Source organism: Arachis ipaensis, chromosome B8, assembly GCF_059453495.1.
Source record: "Arachis ipaensis isolate K30076 ecotype BB chromosome B8, ASM5945349v1, whole genome shotgun sequence".
NCBI classification, from domain to species: Eukaryota; Viridiplantae; Streptophyta; class Magnoliopsida; order Fabales; family Fabaceae; genus Arachis; species Arachis ipaensis.
The window spans coordinates 112,765,683-112,790,508 of record NC_142443.1 but is presented as its reverse complement, the minus strand read 5'-3'; the positions used below and the strand labels follow the sequence as shown (position 1 = coordinate 112,790,508).

General features: G+C 34.7%; 1 protein-coding gene across 1 annotated transcript; it reads left to right on the top strand.

Moving 5' to 3' along the window:
• Positions 1 to 2,444: 2,444 nt before the first annotated feature.
• Positions 2,445 to 3,201, top strand: LOC107614114 (oxidoreductase/transition metal ion-binding protein). Its single transcript, XM_021109637.2, has one exon. It carries the CDS (start codon positions 2,546 to 2,548, stop codon positions 2,915 to 2,917), a length of 372 nt encoding a protein of 123 aa, XP_020965296.2. The 5' UTR covers positions 2,445 to 2,545; the 3' UTR covers positions 2,918 to 3,201.
• The last annotated feature ends 21,625 nt before the right edge of the window (positions 3,202 to 24,826 follow it).

Below are 24,826 nucleotides of genomic sequence, written 5' to 3'. Positions count from 1 at the left end.
ACATCCTTACATAATTCTACCACCCTCCACTACGGACTCTGACTTGATCGTCGGGGTGTCCTTGCAGGTGGCTACCCCCCGCTCCGTTCAACCTCCGACGTCGCCAGTGCACGACTTCCCTCGCTCCACGCCAGCTTGGGGTCTCCCCTCTCTCCTAATCATCACCTACCGACGACCCGAAAACACCAGGTAACGAACATCATTAAAATATGAAATTAATAACAAATTTTCTATATATATAAGAGGGGTTGTTTTTGACTGTACTGTTTGGTCCGCAGGGGTTCACTTCTCAAGAACTAATTTACTAATATCAATATTTTGAGTATTTTTGTATTTAACGCTAGTGGGGTGCAGAGCTATAAAGTTAATTGAGTTCTGTGGAATGTGGATCTGTGTGGGAAGCTCACTCTTTTTGGAGGAACCCGCTTGTCCTTTGGCAAGCAAAGTTAGTTAAAAGAAGCAATAGTTCCATGTTATGTGTGAAAGATTCAATAATGGTGCTTTTTCATTCTCATTTTTTCTTATTTTTAAGTTTTTAAAATTAGAGTTAAATCTTCCCTCATCACCATGTTATTTATTCAACTAGATTCCAAATAAAGTCAAAACAAGGGTAGAATATGAACACCCTCTCCAATTGACCCTCCCCACCACCCTACACTAAAAAGACAAAATATTATGACTCACAGCCCTCACTTATTAATTGATTGCATTTAATTAATTAAAAGAAAGCCTAATCCTATTTCAATTAGACAACGACATTACTGTAAACAAACTTACCAGGTCTTTTTCCAATATTTGAAATCACCCCAATAATTCACATCTTTTTTATTAGGAATGGTCGTATATCTACTTAACAGATTGACATAGGTTACGTATAGAATCCCAATCCCAATAGGATTTTAAATATCAGTTATTATGTTATTATAGTTAGGTATACTCATTTGCTGAAATCTGGTCTGAGTCAGACAATTTATTATAAATCAAGAAAACAAGCTTTGAATTTGTTCTCTAATTATTTTTTAGATAATAAATAACCCAATTTTGAACTAAAATGAGAGTAATCACTTAAAACAATTATGTAAAAAAATGCAAGACACTCATGACTTCAAAAATTCACAAGTACCAAATCTTTATGCTTTCGTGATCGGGCTGTAAGTGAACTTTTTTGGAACAATTTTATCAAAATTGTAACCTTTTAATAAATAATAGATAGTTTAACCTTAAAATAAATTAAAATAGGGTCCTAGTCCATAAAATTTTTTGAAAAAAATAGTTAAGAAATGAAGTTTTACTTAATTTACTTAGAAACTAAAATAAATTGAGAATTAGTTAGCTAGATATTCCTTTAGAAAAGAATCATATCATTTTCCTATGAAACAAGAAAAAGAAAGAGTGATCTCAGATTCTCGGTAATGGTCCCTGGTCGGTTATACGTGGCATATTCTCATTCGAAGCTTCATGTCAGCAAACCTCTGTCATATAAAATTCTCACCGACCCTGGCGACATTTGTGCCAAAGCTAGTGTCTTGGGTTAACAAAAAGCAGCAACCTTTCTTTGGAAAAAGATGGATCCCAAATAATATGAGAGATGCATATACATCAATTTTAAAATTTTATAAAATACAATAATACAATATATAATATAAAATATTTTTTAGATAAATTATAATAATATTTTAATATTTTATTAATATAAAAATATAAAATAATTTTTTAATTATTTTTAATATTTTTTTAATTATATAAAATATTTAAATTATTTTTTATTTTAATAAATAGTAATATATATTTATTTTAAATTTATTTTAATAATACATATTAAGATATGTGACACGTAATTGTATTTTGTGTGTCCAAACGTCTCGAAAAAAATATTTTTTATTAAAATATAGTCAGACACAACAGAAACACATATCGCATGAATATTAATGAGTATTGTATCCAAAATATATCTGAGACACAAACACGACAACTCAGCAAAGTGTCTATGTTTCACAATTAAGAACTAATTTTTAATTAATTAATATTAACTAATTTTTTATTATAAAATTATTTATTAATTTTGTTTTTTTTTTCAATTTAAAATTTAACATTAAAAATTAAGGATTAAAATTTAAAAATAATATTTTATTATTTAAGATAAAAATAATTTTTAAAAATGAATTAATATCAACAAAAAACCGGAATTCTAATTAAAATCATGATAAATCAAACTACAAGCTAATTCTTATATACATTATTAAAAAAATGATTTTATTTCTATATTAATTTATTGTAAAAAAATAATAAAATAACAAATAAATTATTGTCAAATAATGTGAATAAAAACTTTATACTCCATAAAAAAAGTAAAATGTCTAAAGAAAGATTTTGCTTAATATTAAAATGAAACAGTTAGCACATACATTATTAAGGAACCTCTCTATAAAACCACCTTTGCTACACAATTTTCTTCCACAAACAATAAATTCATCATTATATTACAAGACACAAGTACCCAATAAACCAAAGTTTGAGCATCCAAAGAAAAACTACCTAAGAAAAAATGGCTTCATACTCAGGTCCAAATTCTGAGCCCTCATTCCCTTTGCATCTATGCTTCTTCCTTCTAACCCTATTCATGTTCCTTGGGTTTTCATGGTACCTAAACTATGAACCAATAATGGAGAGCTTGATGGACCAAGTGAAGCTTGTTCTAATGGTCTCCCCACTGGTGCTGCTTCTTGTGCTTCACTTGGTTACGAATTACGGCGACGGAGGGTTGTTGTCGTCGGTGATTCCATTGCCGGAGAGGGATTCACTCCACAGAGCAGGTGGAACTCCTTGGGGTGTTGGGTTAGTTCTTGTGCTTCTTTTGTTTATGGTTTCTTACCAATCTTCCTTCCAAGAGCGTTGGTTTCCTCTACTAAGCAGGTGAATAATAATAATAATAATGTTTGAATTATTGGAGTGTGGGGGATTTTCACATGTTGTCACATATTCATAGAATAATATCTTTCTTTGTAAATTAGTGTAATTAATTAAGCTTGTGATTTCTCATTATTTTTCATAGAGCATGAGCTTATTTTTTGTTTTTCGTTTTGATTTTTTTTTAATTTATAATTACTTTCTTGTATCTAGCTAGTTATTAATTTTGTTTCTTATTAAATAAATGTTTGCTTTGCTGCGTTATATATAAAAGCTATATAGGTGTTAGAGATACTTATTAGTTGGTATATTTTTTCTACACATACTTATATATATTAAGCCTCTATGAAGATATATACTCATATTTAAAAAGATAATAATAACTGGATCGGTTATTGCAAAATTAAAATGAGATGAAAAGATGTATACTTTTTAAAATTTTATTTATGAGCCTCGCTTTATATCTGGTTTCGCCTAAAAATCAAACACACGATTTTGGCTATTTTGATGACCTATATTGAATATTTGAATTTACTTATGTATGATATGTAGTATTTATTTTCTCATTAAGCAAATCTGTTTTGATTAACTGGGAATTAAAAAAAAAACTTATTTATATATTATATATATCCAATAGTTAGATAGACTTTTAAGTAATAATTTTGAAATAATGCATTTTACAAAAAATAAATCTTTTTAATATAATCACTAATGTCTAATCAGTATGTTCGATCTGATCTACGTTTCAAAAATAGAGTGCTTACTGTGAAAAAGAAAAAGAAAACCAACATATATTATCGTTGTAAAAATTATTTGATTATATGAGGTTATTTTTATTAACGTGAAAATATACAATTAAGTAAACAGATAAAACTTTTATACATGTGTATAAAAAATTAATTAAATTCTTCTTGACTCTTCTAAAGCGCTGAGGTAAATTAAAGGAGCGTAATATATATTGGCCGATATAATAATACATTAATTTTTTTAAAAAATATTATGTGTACTAATGGGCATAAAATTGGTCTGAAAAATTAAGATTAAAAAACTCATTGTTCCGTTATAATAATATTTAGGATTAGCTCTTAAAGATATAGATTGAAAAATTTTTTGTTTTTAATTTTTTTTTTATATAAAATTATCTCTAAGATTTAACTTAATTTTAAAATTATCCTTTTTACTAAAAATTTAATTTTATTATTAAATTATTCCTAACTAAAAAATTATAAAATAAAAAAAAAATAAAAGAAAGAAAATGGGTTAAAGGGGGAAGGGATCACGCAGGGGGAGGGAAGAAGAAATAGGAAAGGAAGGTAAGGAAAAGGGAATCACGCGAGGGGGGAAGGGAGGCCGCTGTCGTCATACTGGGTTCGTTGCTACCGTTGAGCCGTATCGTCGTCGCCGTTCTGAACTACTCTCTCATCACTAGATCCGCCACCGTCGCTGACCGTGAAGAGAGAGAGAGGGATGCGCGAGCTGAAGGCAGAGGAGGAGTGTCACCGCCTTCGCGCCAGCTGCCACTACTGTCGTCTATTGAACCTAATTATGCCGTCACCGAAGCTCCTCCGCTGCTTCGGGTCCTCGCTGCTGGATCTCACTGCTGCTCCTCTTCCTCGCTAGCTCGTCGCTACTCCTCACATGTCGCTGCTGCTCCTCGTCACTCGCCATTGTTCCTCACCGCTGGGTTCTAATTAATTATTCTACTTCTGTTTTTTATTATTCTGCTTTTGTTCCAATTCTGATTTTGTTAATCACACTGTTGTTGTTGACTCTGATTCCATTCTGCTGGGTATTGATTCCATTATTTTTCTGTTTCTGTTTTGCTTTTGATTCTATTCCATTCTTCTGCTTCTTTGTTTTGATTTTCTTTTGATATCTTTTAGTTGAAATTTTGTTGCTGCTGTATTCTTCTGCTTCTCTGTTTTGATTTTTTTTTTTTTATATTCATTAGTTAAAATTTTATTGCTGCTGTTGAAATTATCTTGCTGTTATTGAAATTCTAGTTGAAGAGGAAGAAAAAGAAGAAGATATAATATTGTTGTGATTGAGATGAAGAACTGGATATTGGGTATTGCCTGAGATGGAGAAGAAGGGAGAAGAAGAATCGGGTATTTTGGTGAAGAAGGAGAAGGGTATTTTAATCCGAAAAACAATTTTAAAACTAAGTTAAATCTTAGGGACGATTTTGTTTGCAAAAAAAGATTGAAAACAAAAAACTTGTTTGACTTATACCTTAAGAACAAAAATTGTCCTTAACCCTAATATTTAAGAACTAAAATTTTTCAAACTGAGATGGGGTGGCACGCAGTACTTGACCCATGGAGACCAATAAAATTTTTTTACTAAAATATCCTCACTTATATATAAAAGTTATAAGTTTCTATTTAGATGTTTAATATTTATACTGAATTATGTTAAATTGTATTTGAAACGTTGAATTATATTAAATTTTGTTAAATTTTTTAAGGATTGAATGATGTGTTTTGTGTTAAATTTTTTTGTAAAAAATTAAAGACAATACCTATAATACCGCCATCCCTGTATGTAGGACAATTAAATAGGACCCATGACGGGGTTGGAACGGTAGCATTTTATGAGAGTAGGAAAGGAATACATAGATTGATCATAAAATCAAAATGGAGTTTTCGATTGCAAGAAAGTAAATTAAAAAAGAAAGTTGACAATGGAATAAAAAATACAATTTAAAATAATGAAACAACAAAACTAACGGAAATTAAACTAGATTTAACTTAGATATACTTCCAAAAGTTATTAATCATTATTACCTTATTTATGTTGATAAATTAGAGTGAATTATCCTAGTAAGTCAACAACAACATTGTGATTGCAATTACTGGACTTCTCAACTAAGTTAACAAAGTCCCAACCAATTCAATACAACAAAAATCATCGAATAGCGGTAATCTTTTGCGATTTGTGGTGATTTATAATTGCTGCAAAATTGAACTCCAACGATTCTCCCATTAGGATCCTTTAGCACGCAGGGTTAATTATTGTGACAGTTTATAGAAATTATTGGTATAATTGTTGCTGTTCAAATATTTTGCATCGAATTTTATGGCAGAGGTTTTAAACCGTCGCATTATGCTAAAATAGAATTTTTTTTGTTGTTTTTTGATATACACGAACAACCACTATTTGGTGCTGCTAATCTTTTTAAATTTTTATTTTCAATGATTACGAACCGCTGCTATATAAAAAACCACTCAATTTTTGAGTTTATTATTGACGGTTTATAATTGCCGCTAAATACCGGTTTAAACGGTTACAAAAAAGTTTTCTTTGGCAGCATAAATTGCCTCTATTTTTCTTTAAATATTTTAGGTATATTTTTTGTGCTCTTTGGGAGTTATATTTTTAATATTAAAATTTTTTCTAGAAATCTAAATTGAGGACTAAAACTCATGAAAATATAACTGTAAAATAAATTAATATTAATAAAATATATCTCTAATTAAGACTACAAGAAAAAGCAGTATTTGTAATAAAAAAAAAATAGTTGCAGTATGTTCCGTTACAAAAAATTTTTGTAACAAAAGATGAAACTATTACAATACAAAATAATATTTTGTAACAATTTTTTTAATACAAAAACCAAAATTTGTTACAAAAGTGGTAACAATATTTGACCTTTAAAATATTTTTCATAACAATTTAAATTTTTGTGTCATAATATTTTGCTACAAAATACTACTTACTTTTGTAACATTTTTTATTCTTTTAGTTACAAAAATAGAAAGTTCATTTTAAAACTTTTAATTAAATAATTGATATATCAATTAATTTTCTAAACACGCTAACTGAACATTTATATAATATATAATCATATAGATAATTAAAATACCTTACATGCCATTAAGATTCTTTTACAATAAAATAAGTTCTACAAATTCAAGTAAACACAACTTTTTTCTAACATAAAATTGTATCATGTCGGATTTATAATTCTTGACTATTCTAACATATTTCAGTCAATATAAAGTCTAGCATGTTGGCATCAATTTTGTACCCCTGCAAATATGAACAATGAAAACCAAAATTAAAAAACAACACATAACACTATCTTCATCAGAGTAAAAATTAAGTTAGAACTTACAAGTTAAAATTAACTAATTCTTTAAGAATTTATTCTCAAAGTTTAAAACTAGCCAATCAAGAATACAAATTATCAAGAATTGACAATTCAATATGTAAACTCGGGCTGATTAATTATAATTTAATTCATTAAATTTACATAAGTATTAATTATCAAACAACCACTATAAAACACATTTTTCACCAAAATCCTTATAACAAATATACTTGACTTTTTTTTTATGCTTTTACACTCATAAAATTCCATAGTGAGGTTTATATCAAAACAAAAGATAAGAACATTACAATAATTATCCTAATAAAAATTTAAACCTGAAAAAAGAAAGTTCCAAAGCAGCACACCATCTAAATTTAAGAAAGTAATGAAGCACCTGAACAAGTTTTTGTTGTTGCAAAAGCAATAGTGATGCAGAGAGTTTGGAAATAGAGAAGTATAGCAAGACCGAAAAAATAAAACTGAATGAACTAAAATTGACAATGAGTAAAAAATACTAATTGATTACAATGAGTATTAGGCTTATATAGAAGGAGACTATTGATAATAAAGCTAAAGGCTCCACAACCAACTTATAACAAACTGAATAACAACTTGACAGCTAAGCCACACTATCTTAAACTTTCTTGAACTCTAATTTTTCCTACTTTTCAGCACTAGCTTTAACAGCATCATCAACAAAATTATTCCAGAATCATTAAAATCAACCATCAACGGCTATTCCAGTTTTATAAAGATTATAGAAATAAAAAACTTAACAATAGAAGCTGCAACAACGTTATTCTGCCTGAGTTCAGAATAAAAAAACAACACCATAGCACCATCAATAACTCATAATTAGAAAAATCAGCAATCAAAAACTCAGAAATCAGAATCAATAACATTAAAAAAAGTTAACAATGCAGTGAAACACCATAGTACCATTAACAACTCAGAATCAGAAAAATTAGTAACCAGCAAAAAGGGGACAGGCGAGGCTCAGTGATGTTTTTCAGCAACACAAACTTTATCTCCAAATATGATTTACAGTAGCAAAAAATTCTAGCTCAATCATAATTTCAATAACAAATTCAACTTTCATCAAAAAGTTAAAGGCATAGTGATGATTTACAGCAATGAAATTGAAAAAAAAAAAAGAATATGGCCGAAGGAAGCTCACCTCTAGGGATCAACTGACGGTGAAGGAAGCTGACTAACTGATGACCGAAGATGATAACGACCACCAGATGAGGGACTGGTGGCAGAGATTGCAATCCACAACTAAATCAGTAAGTGCACCGGGTCATACCAAGTAGTACCTCAGGTGAGTGAGGGTCGATCCCACGAGGATTGATGAACTGAGCAACAATGGTCGACTGAATCACTTAGTCAGGCAAGAAAAAAGTGATGTTTTGGGGTTCAAAAGTATTAAACAGTAATTCAGAGAATAGAGAACGCAAACAATGAGAATTGTGTGAAATATATGTGAGAAGGCAGTTAAGATCTCAGAGATGTTTATCCTTCTGGATTAAGTTTTCTTACCAACTAATTTAATCATGAAAGATTTATTTCATGGGAAACTGTCAGTGACTAAACCCTAATGTCTTAGTGATTTAGTCTCCTATAACCTAGTTAACCGCCAATGTCTTAGTCACTTAATTTCGATTAGAGGGTTAAGTTCAATTCTAGTTTATAGCCACAAAAACCCTAATTACACTACAACATTTTGGGTCTATGGCTATGGTTTTTTTAGTCACGGTAAAAAACCGTGACAAAAAAAAGCTATGGTCACCGTTTTTTAAAAAAGGGTAGCCTAAAAGGGTCTATGGTCACGATTTTAGAGGGTGACCTAAAGGGGTCTATGGTCATGATTTTTTGCAGTGACCAGAAAGGGTCTATGGTCACGGTTTTTCAAAAAAGGGTGACCTAAAAGGGTCTATGGTCACGGTTTTGGGGGGTGACCTAAAGGGGTCTATGGTCATGGTTTTGGAGGGTGGCCTAAAGGGGTCTATGGTCACGGTTTTAGGGGTGACCTAAAGGGGTCTATGGTCAAAATTTTTTACAGTGACCAAAAAGGGTCTATGGTCACGGTTTTTCAAAAAAGGGTGACCTAAAAGGGTCTATGGTTACGGTTTTGGGGGGTGTCCTAAAGGGTTCTATGGTCACGGTTTTGGAGGGTGACTTAAAGGGGTCTATGGTCACGGTTTTGGAGGGTGTCCTAAAGGGGTATATGGTCACGATTTTTCGAAAGGGTGACCTAAAATGGTCTATAGTCACGGTTTTTGGGGGTGACCTAAAGGTGTCTATGGTCACAGTTTTTGGGGCGACCTAAAAGGGTCTATGGTCACGGTTTTAGGGGTGACCTAAAACGGTCTATGATCACGGTTTTGGGGGGCGATCTAAAAGGGTCTATGGTCACGGTTTATGGGAGTGACCTAAAGGGGTCTATGGTCACGGTTTTGGGAGTGATATAAAGGAGTCTATGGTCACGGTTTTGGGGGTGACCTAAAAAGGTCTATGGTCACGGTTTTTCGAAAAGAGTGATCTAAAAAGTCTATGATCATGGTTTTAGGGGTGACCTAATTTTAAATTAATTAAGGTTCTTATATATATTTTTATAATTTTAAATATTTTATATATTTAAAATTTAAAAATTAAAACTAATTAAAATTTTATATAATTTACTTTAAATATTAAAATTTTAAATCTAATTTTATGAATAAAAATTAAGTAAAATACTATTAATTTTAAATTAAAAATTAATTATATTATTTTAGATTAAATAAAATACTATTAAATTTTATAAACGAAAAAAATTAATTATATTATTTTATATTTTAATTTTTAAATTAAAATATTTAAGTGAAAGTCAATTAATAAATTAATAAATAACAATATTTTTAAAATAGTTTTAATAATTAAATTAAATTTTAAATTAATACTCTATCTCCTAATTTTATTAAAATTACATTATTTTTCTTAACCCAAAAATTCTTAAATTAAAACTCTAACCCTAATTTCATTTTAACACACACCCACACTCTCTAACCCTAAATCTAGCCGCTGGCAATCTCCCCCCCTCCTCTTTCCAAATACAACCCAATAGCAGCAGCAGAAAGCAAAAAGAAAGAAAGAAAGGGGAGAAGGGAGATAGCTCGGGAACGGAGAAAAGAAGAGAAGGAAGGAGACCGCGCCGTGTCCTGCCGCTTCGCTGCCGCCGCATCCTGCTGCCACCGCCATCCTGCTGCCGCCGCCATCCATGTTGCACGCGAGAGAGCCGTCGAGCTCGATGGTGAAAGACGCGCATTGAGAGAGGGAGGAGCCGCGCTGTTATGGCCGTCCAGCCCGCCTCGCCATTGTCGTCACCGCCTCAAGCTCGTTGCCGTTGCAAGCTCGTCGCGCGGTGTCACCGTCGTAAGCTTTGTCGCACTATGTCACCGTCGCAAGCTCATCTTCGTCTCTGTTAGCTGCGCCACCTCTTCTCTGCTCTCTTTTCCAGTCGTCCTCTTCTTCTTCTCTTCTTAGGTAAATAATTAATTATTATAATGAATTAATGTTCTGATTAGGGAATAGAAATTTTGATAATCAGAACTTCTGACTAGGGGTAAAAGTGTTGATTTTGATTATTAGAACTTCTGATTAGGGATGTTGTTTTTTATTATCAGAACTTGTGAATATTAGGGCTGTTGATTATTATTCTGTGTGGTATTTTTTTTGATTTATTACTTGTTTTTTTACTTGTTTGATTAGTAATTTAGTATTATTGGAACTTCAAATTATTACTTGTTTTTGTTTTTGATTTGTTCTTAATTTAGTCGATGCTAGATTGATGCCCAACAAAATTCATTCATAATAATAATTATTTACATGTTCATACCATTGATTGAGTTGTTACTCTTATGTTGTTACCCATGATTGAGTTCATACCACCATGAACTGTTGATGGATTCTAACAAACAGCAGAAAATAAAAACTGTTGGTGAAACCACCAAAGATATTTGCCTCTTTGTTGCCGGTATGGGACTTTATGCAGACTTTATTTGGCTAATTAGATCCTATATGTCTGAAGTGAAATCTAGTCTTTGTCTAAGATGTTATTTCTAATAACCTATATTTTATTTGGTTGTATGTATCTGGACATTAGAGAACTGATTTGTGTGTGTTTCTAGTGTTAATAAAATGAGGACTGATTTGTACGTATCTGGACTGAAAATTACTGTTTTGAAAGGGTTCTGTTTTAAGTTGGATGATAATTAATAACTGACCTACCAAGCTAGCTTAGGCTACATGATAATATGAAGAAAATTGTATATTATTAGAAGATTGTGTGCTGCATTTGTACCTTAGAACCTTTTCTTTATAGATCTTTCCAAAACTAAGCTATGCATTCCAGTTTGTTATTTGTGGATTGGAGTTGATTTATATATTTTAAGAGTTCTCCTATTTTCAAAATAATTAATTACTTTATAAAGAAAAAATTTGATTGGAGGTTGAGACATGACAATAATGCAAATCATTAGTGGCAAAAGCTAGCTAGGAGAAAGGGTATATGACCAAATCCTATTTAATCATTGGTCTTAAATGATTATCATCGTGCTAGTAGTATCCTGATCAATAATTAATTTCTTTGGCTCTGCAACACTCTTATCATAAACATAAGCTATAGTGCATTATTCCTTCCTTATTATTTTTTAATTTTGTTATTCTTTTCGGCTGTGAAATTAATATCAAAATTATAAATATATAATCTTAATTAGTTTATTTATTCGGGGGGATTATCGGATAAGATAAACTATAATAAACAATGTGGATTTAACACATATTTCTGATCATGTTATTTGGTCTTTTGAATAGGCTATGGAGAACATTTCTGGCAGATCTGGTCATTCAAATGCTTGGAACAGATTATGCTAGACTCTTGCATATTAACTTTGCTATATCCTGGATTTATCTACTTCTCCAACTTGATTTGATTTGCTAAATATGTTGTGCTTATTTGCTGATTTATTACTTCCTTTTGCAAATTTACACTTCCCTTTGCTGATTTGCTAAATACATTAGAGGACTGATTTGCAGTAGTCTATGTGTGTGTATTCCATAGAATCTCCATGCAGAACTATTCAAAATTAGTAGTTAAATTAAAGGATTCCATGAAGCATTCCTCCTTCACTTGGATTGAACCATGTATCAAAGGATATGGAAGTAAGTACTGTTCAAAATTAGTAGTTAAATTAATAGTATACTTTTGGTAAATGATATATCATGAATTTGAATTAAAGTTAAGGTTTTAGGATTGTGAATCATTTATATTTATGCATGGAAACCAGCTGTAAAATTGAAACAAACATATGCACAAGACAAGACTAGGCCTTTCATAGTGAAAACAATTGCTTGGCCTCTCAATTTGTGACATACGTGGATGTCTTACAAGTCATGCGTTTTTTCAATATATAAAACAGGTATCTGTGTGTGTTGGGGTTCAGACTTTTTCCTGTGTGTGTTGTTTTCTTTTCTTGGTTATTTTCCTTGTACACTCTATTCTATGTTAAAGAAAAAATATTTTAAGAAAAACAAAGTTCATATTTTGTTGTATCTTTGATTTTTACTCATGATGTCTCAATTGCTTGTCACTTGGTATTTTTTTGAGAACTTAATTATCGGTTATTATAACAACTGTCTATCTTTGAATATTTGCCAAGGTTTACTTGCTGGTGATTTGTAACATTATTTATAAATGAATCCCACCTTTTATGTGCCAACTAATTATTAAATTAACGTCATATCTAATGAAGTAGGACTTTAATTAACTCTAAGTTTTGATGCTGCATAGATTAGTATAACCCTAAATAATAGTATTTAGTGATCACTGATTAGACACAAACATTATTCCTAAGTCATGGTTTTCCAAGTTACATGATCCTTGTATGTTGCTTTTTATTTTGGCTAGTGTACAGTGATAGCACATAATTCGAACTTGGAAGGGAAGTGAAAAATGAATTTGAATAAAGAAAAAGGAATTCAATGTACTAAAATAATGGTTGTGAATAATTCTTGACTGTTGCTGTGGATGAATATTTCCCTTATTTTGCTGCATATGTATTACATCATCAAAAGTATTTTTGCTCTGTTCTAACATGTTTATTTTTTTTTGCGAGCAGGAAGACATGATGTGATGAAGAAAATATGTTCCATACAAATATGACATGGGATGGGTCTTACAATGATGTTAGTTATGTAAATGTAATATTTTGATGTGTTCTGTATTTTTTGAGGTATTACATGTAATTGGAAAAATTACACTCTATTTTGATTTGTGTTTAGACTAAAAATTAAACAGATCTATCTTATAATGAAACTTTTATGATTTAGATTTCTTAAATTTCTTATTTTTAGATTTATTTTATGATTATCATCATTTTTGGATGTGATTATAATTTAAAAAAATTAAATCTCATAAACAACAACAGGCTATAGTCATCGTTTTAAAATAGGGTGACCATAGATAACTTATGATTACGGTAAAAACTGTGACCATAGATAAGGCTATGGTCACGGTTTTAAGGAGGGGTGACCATAGAGGCTATGGCTACGGTGAAAAATTGTGACCATAGATAAGGCTATGGTCACAGTTTTAAGGAGCGATGACCATAGAGGCTAACCGTGACCATAGATAAGGCTATGGTCACGGTTTTAAGGAGGGGTGACCATAGAGGCTATGGCCATGGCAAAAACCGTGACCGTATATAAGGCTATGATCACAGTTTTAAGGAGGGGTGACCATAGAGCTATGGTCACGGTGAAAACTGTGACCATAGATAAGGCTATGGTCATGGTTTTTAGGAGGGGTGACCATAGAGGCTATGGTCACAGTGAAAAAATGTAGCCTAAAGTCTCAGAATTTGAAAATTGTAACCGTGACCATAGAAACCGTGACCATAGATAAAAAAACCGTGACCATAGACCTATGGCCACGAGAGAATGGGCCACGGTAAAAAAACCGTGATCATAGGTCCAAAACCGTGACCATAGATCTATGGTCACCCTTTTTACTAGCTATGGTCACGACCATAGGCCTTTTTTTGTAGTGTTACCCAGATATAAAAGGATTATATGTCACATATCCCATTAAGTCCAAATAATTAGCAATTTAGGAGAAATTTACTTTCATGTTGTTGTTCAAGTGAGATAACTCTTCGAAGAATCACAAGAACGCATATAGAATAAGGGTTATTCTTCCGATCTACCCAGATTCATAAGATGAAGAACGAAAGTAATTCTTGAAATTGAATCAATACATTAATTAAAGTAGAAGAACAATAGTCTTAATCCATAGAAATAAACAGAGCTCCTAGCTTTAATCGAGGAGGTTTAGTGGTCCTGTTTCAGAGAGAAAACTAGGGTTTAGAAAAATGTCAAAGTGTGGAAGTTAGAAGATCTCCTCAAAGGGTGAATCTTTTTCCTTTTATATCTAACCTAATTTAATTTTAAACTAAAATAAAATAATAAATTATAAACTTAAAAGATTTTGTTTATAATTAAAAATAACTAAAATAAAATAAAGTAGAATAATTAAAAGCAAAATCCAACTAAAGATGCTCCTTCAATGAGGTGTGAATTCGGATTGCTGGCGCTAAATGCCAATTACAATGTTTAGCACCCATGAGCACAGTAAGCTCTCTTTTGTTCTGAGTTGCTGGCACTAAACGCCAGTTGGGCGTTTAGCGCCCTAGTGGACAGCTCCAATTCTTCTCTTTCTTGCACACAAACTCTGTCAAACTGATCTGAACTTCACCTGAAATAATTAAAACACCAAGACAACTTAAAGTAGCATCCAAAGAGGTTTAGAACACTAGAATTAAATTAAAACTCAACAATTTCTAACTTAAAATGGACATAAAATAAAGGATAGATGCTCACGTATCACAACACCAAACTTGAACTATTACTTGTTTTCAAGCAACTAAAAACAATATAGGACTGAGAAGAGAATTTGCCCAAGACTCGAGTGTCCATTTAAGCTCATGTCCAATTACTGAGTGGGGTTAATGACACTGTAATTCTAAATAAGTTCATTATCTCACTATCCTTTGAAGCTCATAAATTTTGATATCCTTCAGAACTAGAATCCAAATGATATTATGGATTCTCTTACTACTTAAGCTCTGATTGATCATTGAACACAGTTTTTTCTTTTCTTTTCTTTGGTGCTTTACACCTTGAGCCTAGCCGCGACTCTTAGTGTTTTGTCCTCAAGCTTAACTTGATATAACAACACCACAAGCACTTAACTGGGGAACTTTTTTAGTTCTAATTTTTGTTTAATCTCTCCCAGTCAATGATGCTCAGAGCATTTGGCATACTCTGCAATTGCATTTGGTCTTGACTGTTAGTGCTTTGTCTCAAGGGTTACTTGACACATTCACACCACAAGTATTTGGTTAGGAAAACAACTCTTTGAGCTTTTAATCATATTTGACCTTCCTAACCATTGATGCTTAGAGCCTTGGACCTTGCTTTTTATTTTTCTTTTTCTTTTTGCTGTTTGTTTTGCTTTAAGGATCAATTTCTTACTGAGTTTAGAGAATCCATAATACTTCTCTAAGTTCCTGTACCTCAGGAATCAACATTCTCAACCTCACTATCAAACATGCACGGTTCAGTTCATATATTCAGAATCATAAATAGTACCACCATATCAAAGTAATCAGAATAACTCATAACATATAACTCAAGTCTCATGCATTTTTCTACTTCTTTTCTTTTTCTTTTGATTTTTCAAGTTTAGTTAGTAATACATGAGATAATTTTCAAAATAAACATAAATACTAAATTAACTAATTATGCTAGAAAAATAATAAAATACTACTACTAATCATGCAAAGGCTTTCAAACAGAAAACAAGAAACAAGACATAATATGATGACTAGAAAAATAGAGAATAGATATAACAGCAAATAATAAAACTCAACCACCTCAGTCCTGGTGGCTACTCCCTCCTGGGAATCCTTTCTAGTGCTTCAGCTCCTCTACCTCCCGCTCCCGCCTCTGGCTCCGCTATTCCTCAACTAGCTGATGGAGGAGGGCAGAGTGGTCCTGATGCTCTAGCCTCAGCTGATTGACAGAAGATGTCAGCACCCCAATAGATATGGTCAACTAGTCCTAATAGTCTCGAGCAAGGAAGTAAAATCCCTGAGGTATCTCAGGCTGCTTTTGCTGAGGAGGAGGATCTGGCTCCTAAGGTGGTGCTCGGCCAAGCTCCTTGCGTACTCCATACCCCTCTGAGTAATTGGTCGATCAACATCAATAGGGGTATTACCATCATTGTGGATGCAGGCGGCCTCACATAGGTGAAAGATGAGGTGGGCAAAGGCCAATCTAGCAGAGGTGGAGGCCTTCGCTGTTATATTGTATAACTCCTGAGGGATCACCTGACGCACTTCCACCTCATTGCCGAGCATGATGCAATGAATCATCACGGCTTGGTCAACAGTAACCTCGGACCGATTACTCATAGGAATGATGGAGCGCTGAATGAACTCTAACCATCCCCGAGCAACTGACCTCAGATTGTACCTGCCCAACTGGTATGGTTGTCCTTTAGCATCTCGCTTCCACTGTGCTCCAGGGAAGCATATATCAGTCAGGATCTAGTCCAGTCTCTGATCGGTGTTTACCCTCTGATTGTAAGAGTGAGGATCATCTCTGGATGGTGGTAGCTGCAATATCTCCCTCACCCTCTCCGAACTAAACTACAGAATCCTCCCTCGGACCATAGTGTGCTAGTTCTTTGGGTCGGGGTTCACGCCTTTGACATGCTTGTAAGTCACCCAAGCATTGACATAAAATTACCTGACCATCATCACACCCACATCAGTCGCGGGGTTGCATAGCACTTGGCAACCACTCCTCAGAATCTGTTTCCGGATCTCCGGATACTAATCTGGCTACAGATCAAAGCGGATCTCCGAGATCACTTTCTTTTTGCTCATTATTTCAATAAAGTGATCCTCGTAGGTCTTAGAGGAGAACCGAGTGAAATTATATGGAACGGATACAAGAGTCTTTTCCTTTCTCTTTCTTGAAGAGGATTCACCGATTTTGGGTGCCATGTGGAATATGATAAAAGAGAGAAGCAGAGTGTCGCAACACCAAACTTAAAAGTTTTGCTCTTCCTCGAGAAAAGAGAAAGAGAAATAAAGGGGAAAAGAAATAAAAGAGGTAAGGGTTGGTGAAAATGAAATGATGAAAAAGAAAAAGTATGGAGGGAGGAAGAGGGGGGTTGGGTTTACGGCTATGAGGGTAAAAAGAAGGGGAGGGATGGAAAGGGAAATAAAGAATGAAAGATGGAAGTGTGAAATGGGGAGGTGTAGGTATGTATGGATGTAGTGTGGTGAATATGAAAGGAGTATGGTATATATATAGAGAGGGGGGAAGGTAGGCACGGTTAAGAAAGAAAAAAAGTGGAGGGAACAGGAAACAAGGGAATTAGAGGAATGGATTGAGGTATGGTGAAATTAAAAGGAAGGAAAAGTGAGGTTTATATAGATGGGAATGGAGGGAGGTCACGGTTAAAATGGATTGGTGGGGGAGGGTTGGTGAATTGTAATTAAATGGGGGAGTGGGGAAGAGTGATTGACTGTTGGGGAAAGGGGAGAGGGAGAGAGATAGTAGGATTGATTGGAAGTAATTAGGTGACGTGAGGGGTGGTTGGTATAGGGGTGAATGAATGTGGATAAAAAGTGGTTAAGGAGAAGAAAGGGTGTTCAGTTGAATGGTCAAAGGGAAGGGGGAAGGGAAGTGACTGTTGGTCACGGTTAAGCCTTCTTCAATTTTTTTGAATTCTGCGTTGCTGGCGCTAAACACCAGCTCCAGTGTTTAGCGGCCCAATACGATATTGCTCATGCCATTATGGGCGTTAAACGCCACCCCTGGCGTTTAATGCCAGAATTGGATCCCTCCCCCTTTTTTTTAGTACGAGACTTGGCGCTAAATGCCCAGCTGGTGTTTAGCGCCCTATGAGGTATGGGAACGTTGCAAGTTATGCCCTCCAGGGCGTTAAACGCCCTCCCTAGCGTTTAATGCCAGCTTCTATCTGCCAACTGATGACAAGTCATCTTATGCTAGTTTTCACAAGCATTTTTCATTTGTTTCATTAGGTTTTATGCACTTTTTTGCACAATAAGTAAGTGATTGGAGTGGAATTTTATGTTTATCTTGATTCAATCAAACATCAGTAACTTTATACAAAATCATGAGATTTATGCAAGAATTAGGTGATTATTATGAATGGTGCAAAAACCTTGTGATTTTGGTGAGACTTTGATTGCTTGTTTGGTTGATTTTAGGTGAAAAATGAAGAGAAATAAGGGTAGTGCAGAGTAACGCTACGCTCAAATAGAGAACGCCACGCTCTATTGCGATGCGCACGTGTACACGATGCTTACGTGTTGGGCAACTAAATTTGAAGACCCATGCGTACGCGTGTATGACGCGTACGCGCGGAAGTGGTTAGCGCTCGTTTGCAAAGGGAGCGCAATGTTCATTAAGTGAGCGTTTTCGGGCAAATTCAAAATTGGAATTGAAGTATTGCAACTGACGCACATGCGTGCATGACGCACACGCATCGATGGAGAATCTGGAAGGAAGCACGTGAATGCGTGGGTGGTGCTGAAGCTTGGAATTCACATTTTGCCACCCATGCGCACGCGCAACAGACGCATACGCGTGGGCAGCATTCATGGCGCGAACGTAGTGCTCATTAAACAAACACTATTAAGGATGCGCATGCGTGAATGTGGGGCGCGAGCATGGCTGAGGCTGAAAACAATGACAACGCGCACACGTATATGAGGCGCACGCGTCGATGTGCAAAAAATGCAAGGGATGCACGGGCGTGAAGCGCGCGTACGCGTGTGTTAATGAATGCTGTGCTCAATTTGTAAACGCTCCGTTCTCCTGGAAGCTGCAACCAAGTACCATCCTGACCCACTGAAACAAAGGCCAAAAAACCCACTCCAAGTACTGGATGACAGAATTGGAAAGTGTATAAATAGAGAAGAATTTGATTTCATTAGGAAGGCTGGATTTTATTTTCTTTCCTTTTTAGAATTTTAGAATTTGAGATCGGGGATCTTTTAGCTTCTCTTTTACCTTCTTTTGAATTTATCCTTTTAGTTCTGTAGGATTGTGGATATAAATTTTCTTTCTATTTTTCTTCTTCTGCAATTTTCCTTTTCTGTTTGAGAATATGGATATCTGATCTAAATTTTCTTTCTGTTTTTCTTCTTCCACAATTTTTCATTTCTGTTTTAAGATTGTAGATCTGATCTAAATTTCCTTTCTATTTATATTCTTCTACACATTTTTCATTTCTGTTGTGGTACTGGAATCCTGATTGATTTATTTTTCTTCAATTCCTTCACCTTAGAGTTCTCTGATTTACTGCACCTTGCACTTTCTAATTCTGTTTAATTCCCAGAACCCAAATCTCTTTATTCTTCTTGCAATTTAAGTTTCCTGGCAATTTTATTTCTGCAATTTAAATTACTTGCACTTTAAGTTTCAGTTAAGCTCTTTTAATTTCTTGCACTTTAAGTTTCAGCTCTTTTAATCTTCCTACAATTTACTTTTCTGTCAAATTTTCATTCTGCACTCTAGCTTACTTGCAATTTCCTTTCTGTTAATCAAATTTCACTAAATTCATCAAATATTCGCTTAACTAAATTCATCACCATACTAAAGTTGCTTGATCCATCAATCCCTGTGGGATCGACCTCACTCCTGTGAGTTATTACTACTTGATGCGACCCAGTACACTTGCCGGTGAGTTTGTGTGGAATCGATTTTCCCTCATCAAGTTTTTGGCGCCGTTGTCGAGGATTGACTTAGATTGACAATAATTAAGTAGGTGATAATCTAGATTAAGCATTTTTCTTTGTTTTTGTTAAGCATACTAACTGCTTGAGATTTTGTTTAAGCTAATCTTAACCTCACTCTAGTAGTAGAGCACTTTGTTTTTGGTTTCTGGTTTTGTTTGTGTTGTATGCCAGGAGGAAGAAGAGGTGAATCCACCTCCTTTGATTTTGAGCTAGAGAGAACATTTTTGAGATTGAGAAGAGAAGCAAGAGGGAAGGGAGTTATTGGAGAAGAAGAATCAAAAGAGGAAGATCAAGAGATGGAGGGTAACATCCGTAATCTACCAGAAAAAGTGGCCAACAATAATGGCCCACCTCAAAGGAGAGTTCTAGCCTCTTACACCTTCCCCAATCCAAGAAACTGTGGGAGCAGTATACTCACTCCCAATGTTCATGCAAACAACTTTGAGTTGAATCCTTGGTGCACGAAATTACAATCACACTTTTGCAACTCCGCACAACTAACCAGCAAGTGCACTGGGTCGTCCAAGTAATACCTTACGTGAGTAAGGGTCGATCCCACAGAGATTGTCGGCTTGAAGCAAGCTATGGTTATCTTGTAACTCTTAGTCAGGATATCAATAATTCTCAGATTTAATTGTAAAAAGTAAAAGAACATGAAATAAATACTTGTTATGCAGTAATGAAGAACAGGTTGAGGCTTTGGAGATGCTTTGTCTTCTGAATCTCTGCTTTCCTACTATCTTCTTCTTCATGCACGCAAGGCTCCTTCCATGGCAAGTTTTATGTTGGGCATCACCGTTGTCAATGGCTACTTCCCGTCCTCTCAGTGAAAACGTTCCAAATGCGCTATCACCGCATGGCTAATCATCTGTCGGTTCTCGATCATGCTGGAATAGGATCCATTGATCCTTTTGCGTCTGTCACACGCCCAACAATCGCGAGTTTGAAGCTCGTCACAGCCATCCCTTTCCAGATCCTACTCAGAATACCACAGACAAGGTTTAGACATTCCGGATCTCAGGAATGGCCGCCAATAATTCTAGCTTATACCACGAAGACTCTGATCTGAATCATGAGGCTAAGAGATATGTATTCAATCTAAGGTAGAATGGAGGTGGTTGTCAGGCACGCGTTCATAGGTGAGAATGATGATGAGTGTCACGGATCATCACATTCATCAGGTTGAAGTGCGAATGAATATCTTAGAATAGAAGCAAGCGTGATAGAATGGAAAACAGTAGTAATTGCATTAATTCATGAAGAACAGCAGAGCTCCTCACCCCCAACAATGGGGTTTAAAGACTCATGCCATAGAGAATACAATATGAAACATGTAAAGTGTCATGAGGTACAAGATGAATCACTAAAAGTAGTTTTTATAGTGAACTGGTGACCTAGGGTTACAGAAAATGAGTAAGCTGTTCTTAGTGTAAAAATCCACTTCCGGGGCCCACTTGGTGTGTGCTTGGGCTGAGCATTAAAGCTTTCATGTGTAGAGACTTTTCTTGGAGTTAAACGCCAGCTTTTGTGCCAGTTTGGGCGTTTAACTCCAGTTTTTATGCCAGTTCCGGCGTTAAACGCCAAAATTCTTGAGCTGACTTGGAACGCCTGTTTGGGCCATCAAATCTCGGGCAAAGTATGGACTATTATATATTTCTGGAAAGCCCAGGATGTCTACTTTCCAACACAATTGAGAGCGCACCAATTGGGCTTCTGTAGCTCCAGAAAATCCACTTTGAGTGCAGGGAGGTCAGAATCCAACAGCATCTGCAGTCCTTTTTCAGCCTCTGAATCAGATTTTCGCTCAGGTCCCCCAATTTCAGCCAGAAAATACGTGAAATCACAGAAAAACACACAAACTCATAGTAAAGTCTAGAAAAGTGAATTTTAAATAAAAACTAATAAAAATATAATAAAATTAATTAAAATATACTAAAAACATACTAAAAACAATGCCAAAAAGCGTATAAATTATCCGCTCATCACAACACCAAACTTAAATTGTTGCTTGTCCCCAAGCAACTGAAAATCAAATAGGATAAAAAGAAGAGAATATAAAATGAATTCCAAAAACATCTATGAAGATCAGTATTAATTAGATGAGCGGGGCTTTCAGCTTTTTGCTTCTGAACAGTTTTGGCATCTCACTTTATTCCTTGAAGTTCAGAATGATTGGCATCTATAGGAACTCAGAATCCAGATAGTGTTATTGATTCTCCTAGTTAAGTATGTTGATTCTTGAATATAGCTACTTTATGAGTCTTGGCTGTGGCCCTAAGCACTTTGTTTTCCAGTATTACCACCGGATACATAAATGCCACAGACACATAGCTGGGTGAACCTTTTCAGATTGTGACTCAGCTTTGCTAGAGTTCCCAATTAGAGGTGTCCAGGGTTCTTAAGCACACTCTTCTTTTTGTTTTGGACCTCGACTTTAACTGCTCAGTCTCAAGTTTTCACTTGACACCTTCACGCCACAAGCACATGGTTAGGGACAGGTTGGTGTAGCCGCTTAGGCTAGGATTTTATTCCTGTGGGCCCTCCTATCCACTGATGCTCAAAGCCTTGGATCCTTTTTATCACCCTTGCCTTTTGGTTTAAAGGGGTATTGGCTTTTTCTGCTTGCTTTTCTTTTTCTTTCCTTTTCTTTTCTCTTTTTTTTCGCCTCTTCTTTTTTTTCTTTTTTTTTTTGCAAGCTTTTCACTGCTTTTTCTTGCTTCAAGAATCAATTTTATGATTTTTCAGATCATTAGATAACATTTTTCCTTTTCCCATCATTCTTTCAAGAGCCAACAATTTTAACATTCATAAACAATCAAATTCAAAAATATGCACTGTTCAAGCATTCGTTCAGAAAACAATAGTATTGCCACCACATCAAAAATTAAACTGTTTTAAAATTCAAAATTCATGTATTTTTTTTCTTTTTCAATTAAAAATACTTTTTATTCAAGAAAGGTAATGGATTCATAGAACATTCATAGCTTTAAGACATAAACTTTAAATTTTTATTGACTATGGAATAAAAATAAGACTCAAAAATAAATATAAGCACAGACCCATAATAATAGAAGACAGAAAATTAAAAGCAGAAGAATAAATGACTCTTAAAATAGACTCTTAATAATAAAGGTTATCACAGAGTTAGGACTCAACAACCTTGATTTTGAGTAGTGGATGCTCCCTCAATCTGTGGGGTGCTTGGTCCTTCAAGGGAGAGCTTCTGGCGCTTCAGCTCCTGTAGCTCACGCCCCTGCTTCTCCTGTTCCTTCAGCAGTTTGCAGAGCATGCAGTTTTAATTCTGCTGTTCTTCCTTAAGTTGTTCCATAGCTTCTTGCAGCTTGGTAACAGATGCTTCTAGGCGGGTCCAGTAGTCAATTTCAGGAATTTCTGGGAGGAACTCCTGCGCCCTCCTTTTGATGGAGTTGTCTTGCACTTGTCCTTCCATTGACTTCTTGGTGATTGGGTGTTCGATTGGGATGAATTCATCTACTCCCATCCTCACCCCAGCATCTTTACATAGCAGAGAAATTAAGCTTGGGTAGGCCAGTTTGGCTTCAGTGGAGTTCTTGTTTGCAATTGTGTAAATCTCACAAGAAATCAGATGATGAATCTCCACTTCTTTTCCAAGCATAATACAATGAATCATCACTGCTCTTTTGACGGTGACCTCAGAGCGGTTGCTAGTGGGCAATATAGAACGCCCAATGAAGTCCAACCAGCCTCTTGCAACTAGTTTGAGATCTCCCCTCTTGAGTTGGTTTGGGACACCTTTTGAATTGGTTATCCACTTAGTTCCAGGGAGGCATATGTCCTCTAGAACTTGATCCAACCCCTTATCTACTCTCACTATTCTCCTATTAAAGGATTCTGGATCATCTTGTAGTTGAGGCAATTTGAAGATCTCTCTTATTTTGTCCAGATGAAAGTAAATAAGCCTCCCTTTGACCATGGTTCGGTAGGTATGAAAGGCGGTTCCAGTTATTCTCTGCTTATCTGTCAACCACAGATTTGAGTAGAATTCCTGAACCATGTTTCTTCCAACCTTTGTCTCAAGATTGGCTAGAATTTCCCATCCTCTGTTTCGAATTTGCTCTTGGATCTCCGGATATTCATCCTCTTTCAGATTGAATTTAACTTCCGGGATCACTGACCTCAGACCCATTATTTTGTGGTAATGGTCTGCATATTCTTTGGTTAAGAACCTCTCTTGATTCCAAAGACTCTTTGGAGTATTCTCTTTCTTGCCTCTTGATTTGGTTTGTTTTCCTTTAGGTGCCATGATCTTGATGAGTCTTAGCTTAGTGATCACGGAAAAACACACCAAACTTAGAGGTTTGCTTGCACTCAAGCAAAAGAAAGGAAAGGGGAGAGAGAGAAGAAGAGGCAAATTCGAATGGTGTAGAGGAGGGGATGGCCGAATGTATATTTATAGGAGGAGGGGAAGGATTTCGAAAAATTTGAAAGAGATATGACATAGGATATGATTGATGGAAGAAAATAAAATAATGATATGAAAAAGATGAGATTTGTAATTGAAAAAGATATAAAGATGTTAAATCTGAAAATTTGGTTATGCATCTAAGAATTAAAAAATGATATGATGAGTTGAAAAAGATTTGGAAAGAAATTAAGAAGATAATTGAGTTTTTGAAGAAGATTTGGGAAGGATTTGAAAGAAAATTGAAAAGAGATTTAGAAAATGTTTGAATTTTTGAAAATTGAGGGTGAATGATGAAAGTTTGAAACATGTTTATGCAGAAAAGTATGAATCAAAACATGAAAATTTGAAAAATTTGAAGTTGGAAACAAAATCTCCTCCCCCTGCCTTTCTGGCGTTAAACGCCCAGAATGGTATCCATTCTGGCGTTTAACGCCCAATTGTTGGCCATTATGGGCGTTTAACGCCCAGCCAGGTACCCTATCTGGCGTTAAACGCCAGAAACCCCTT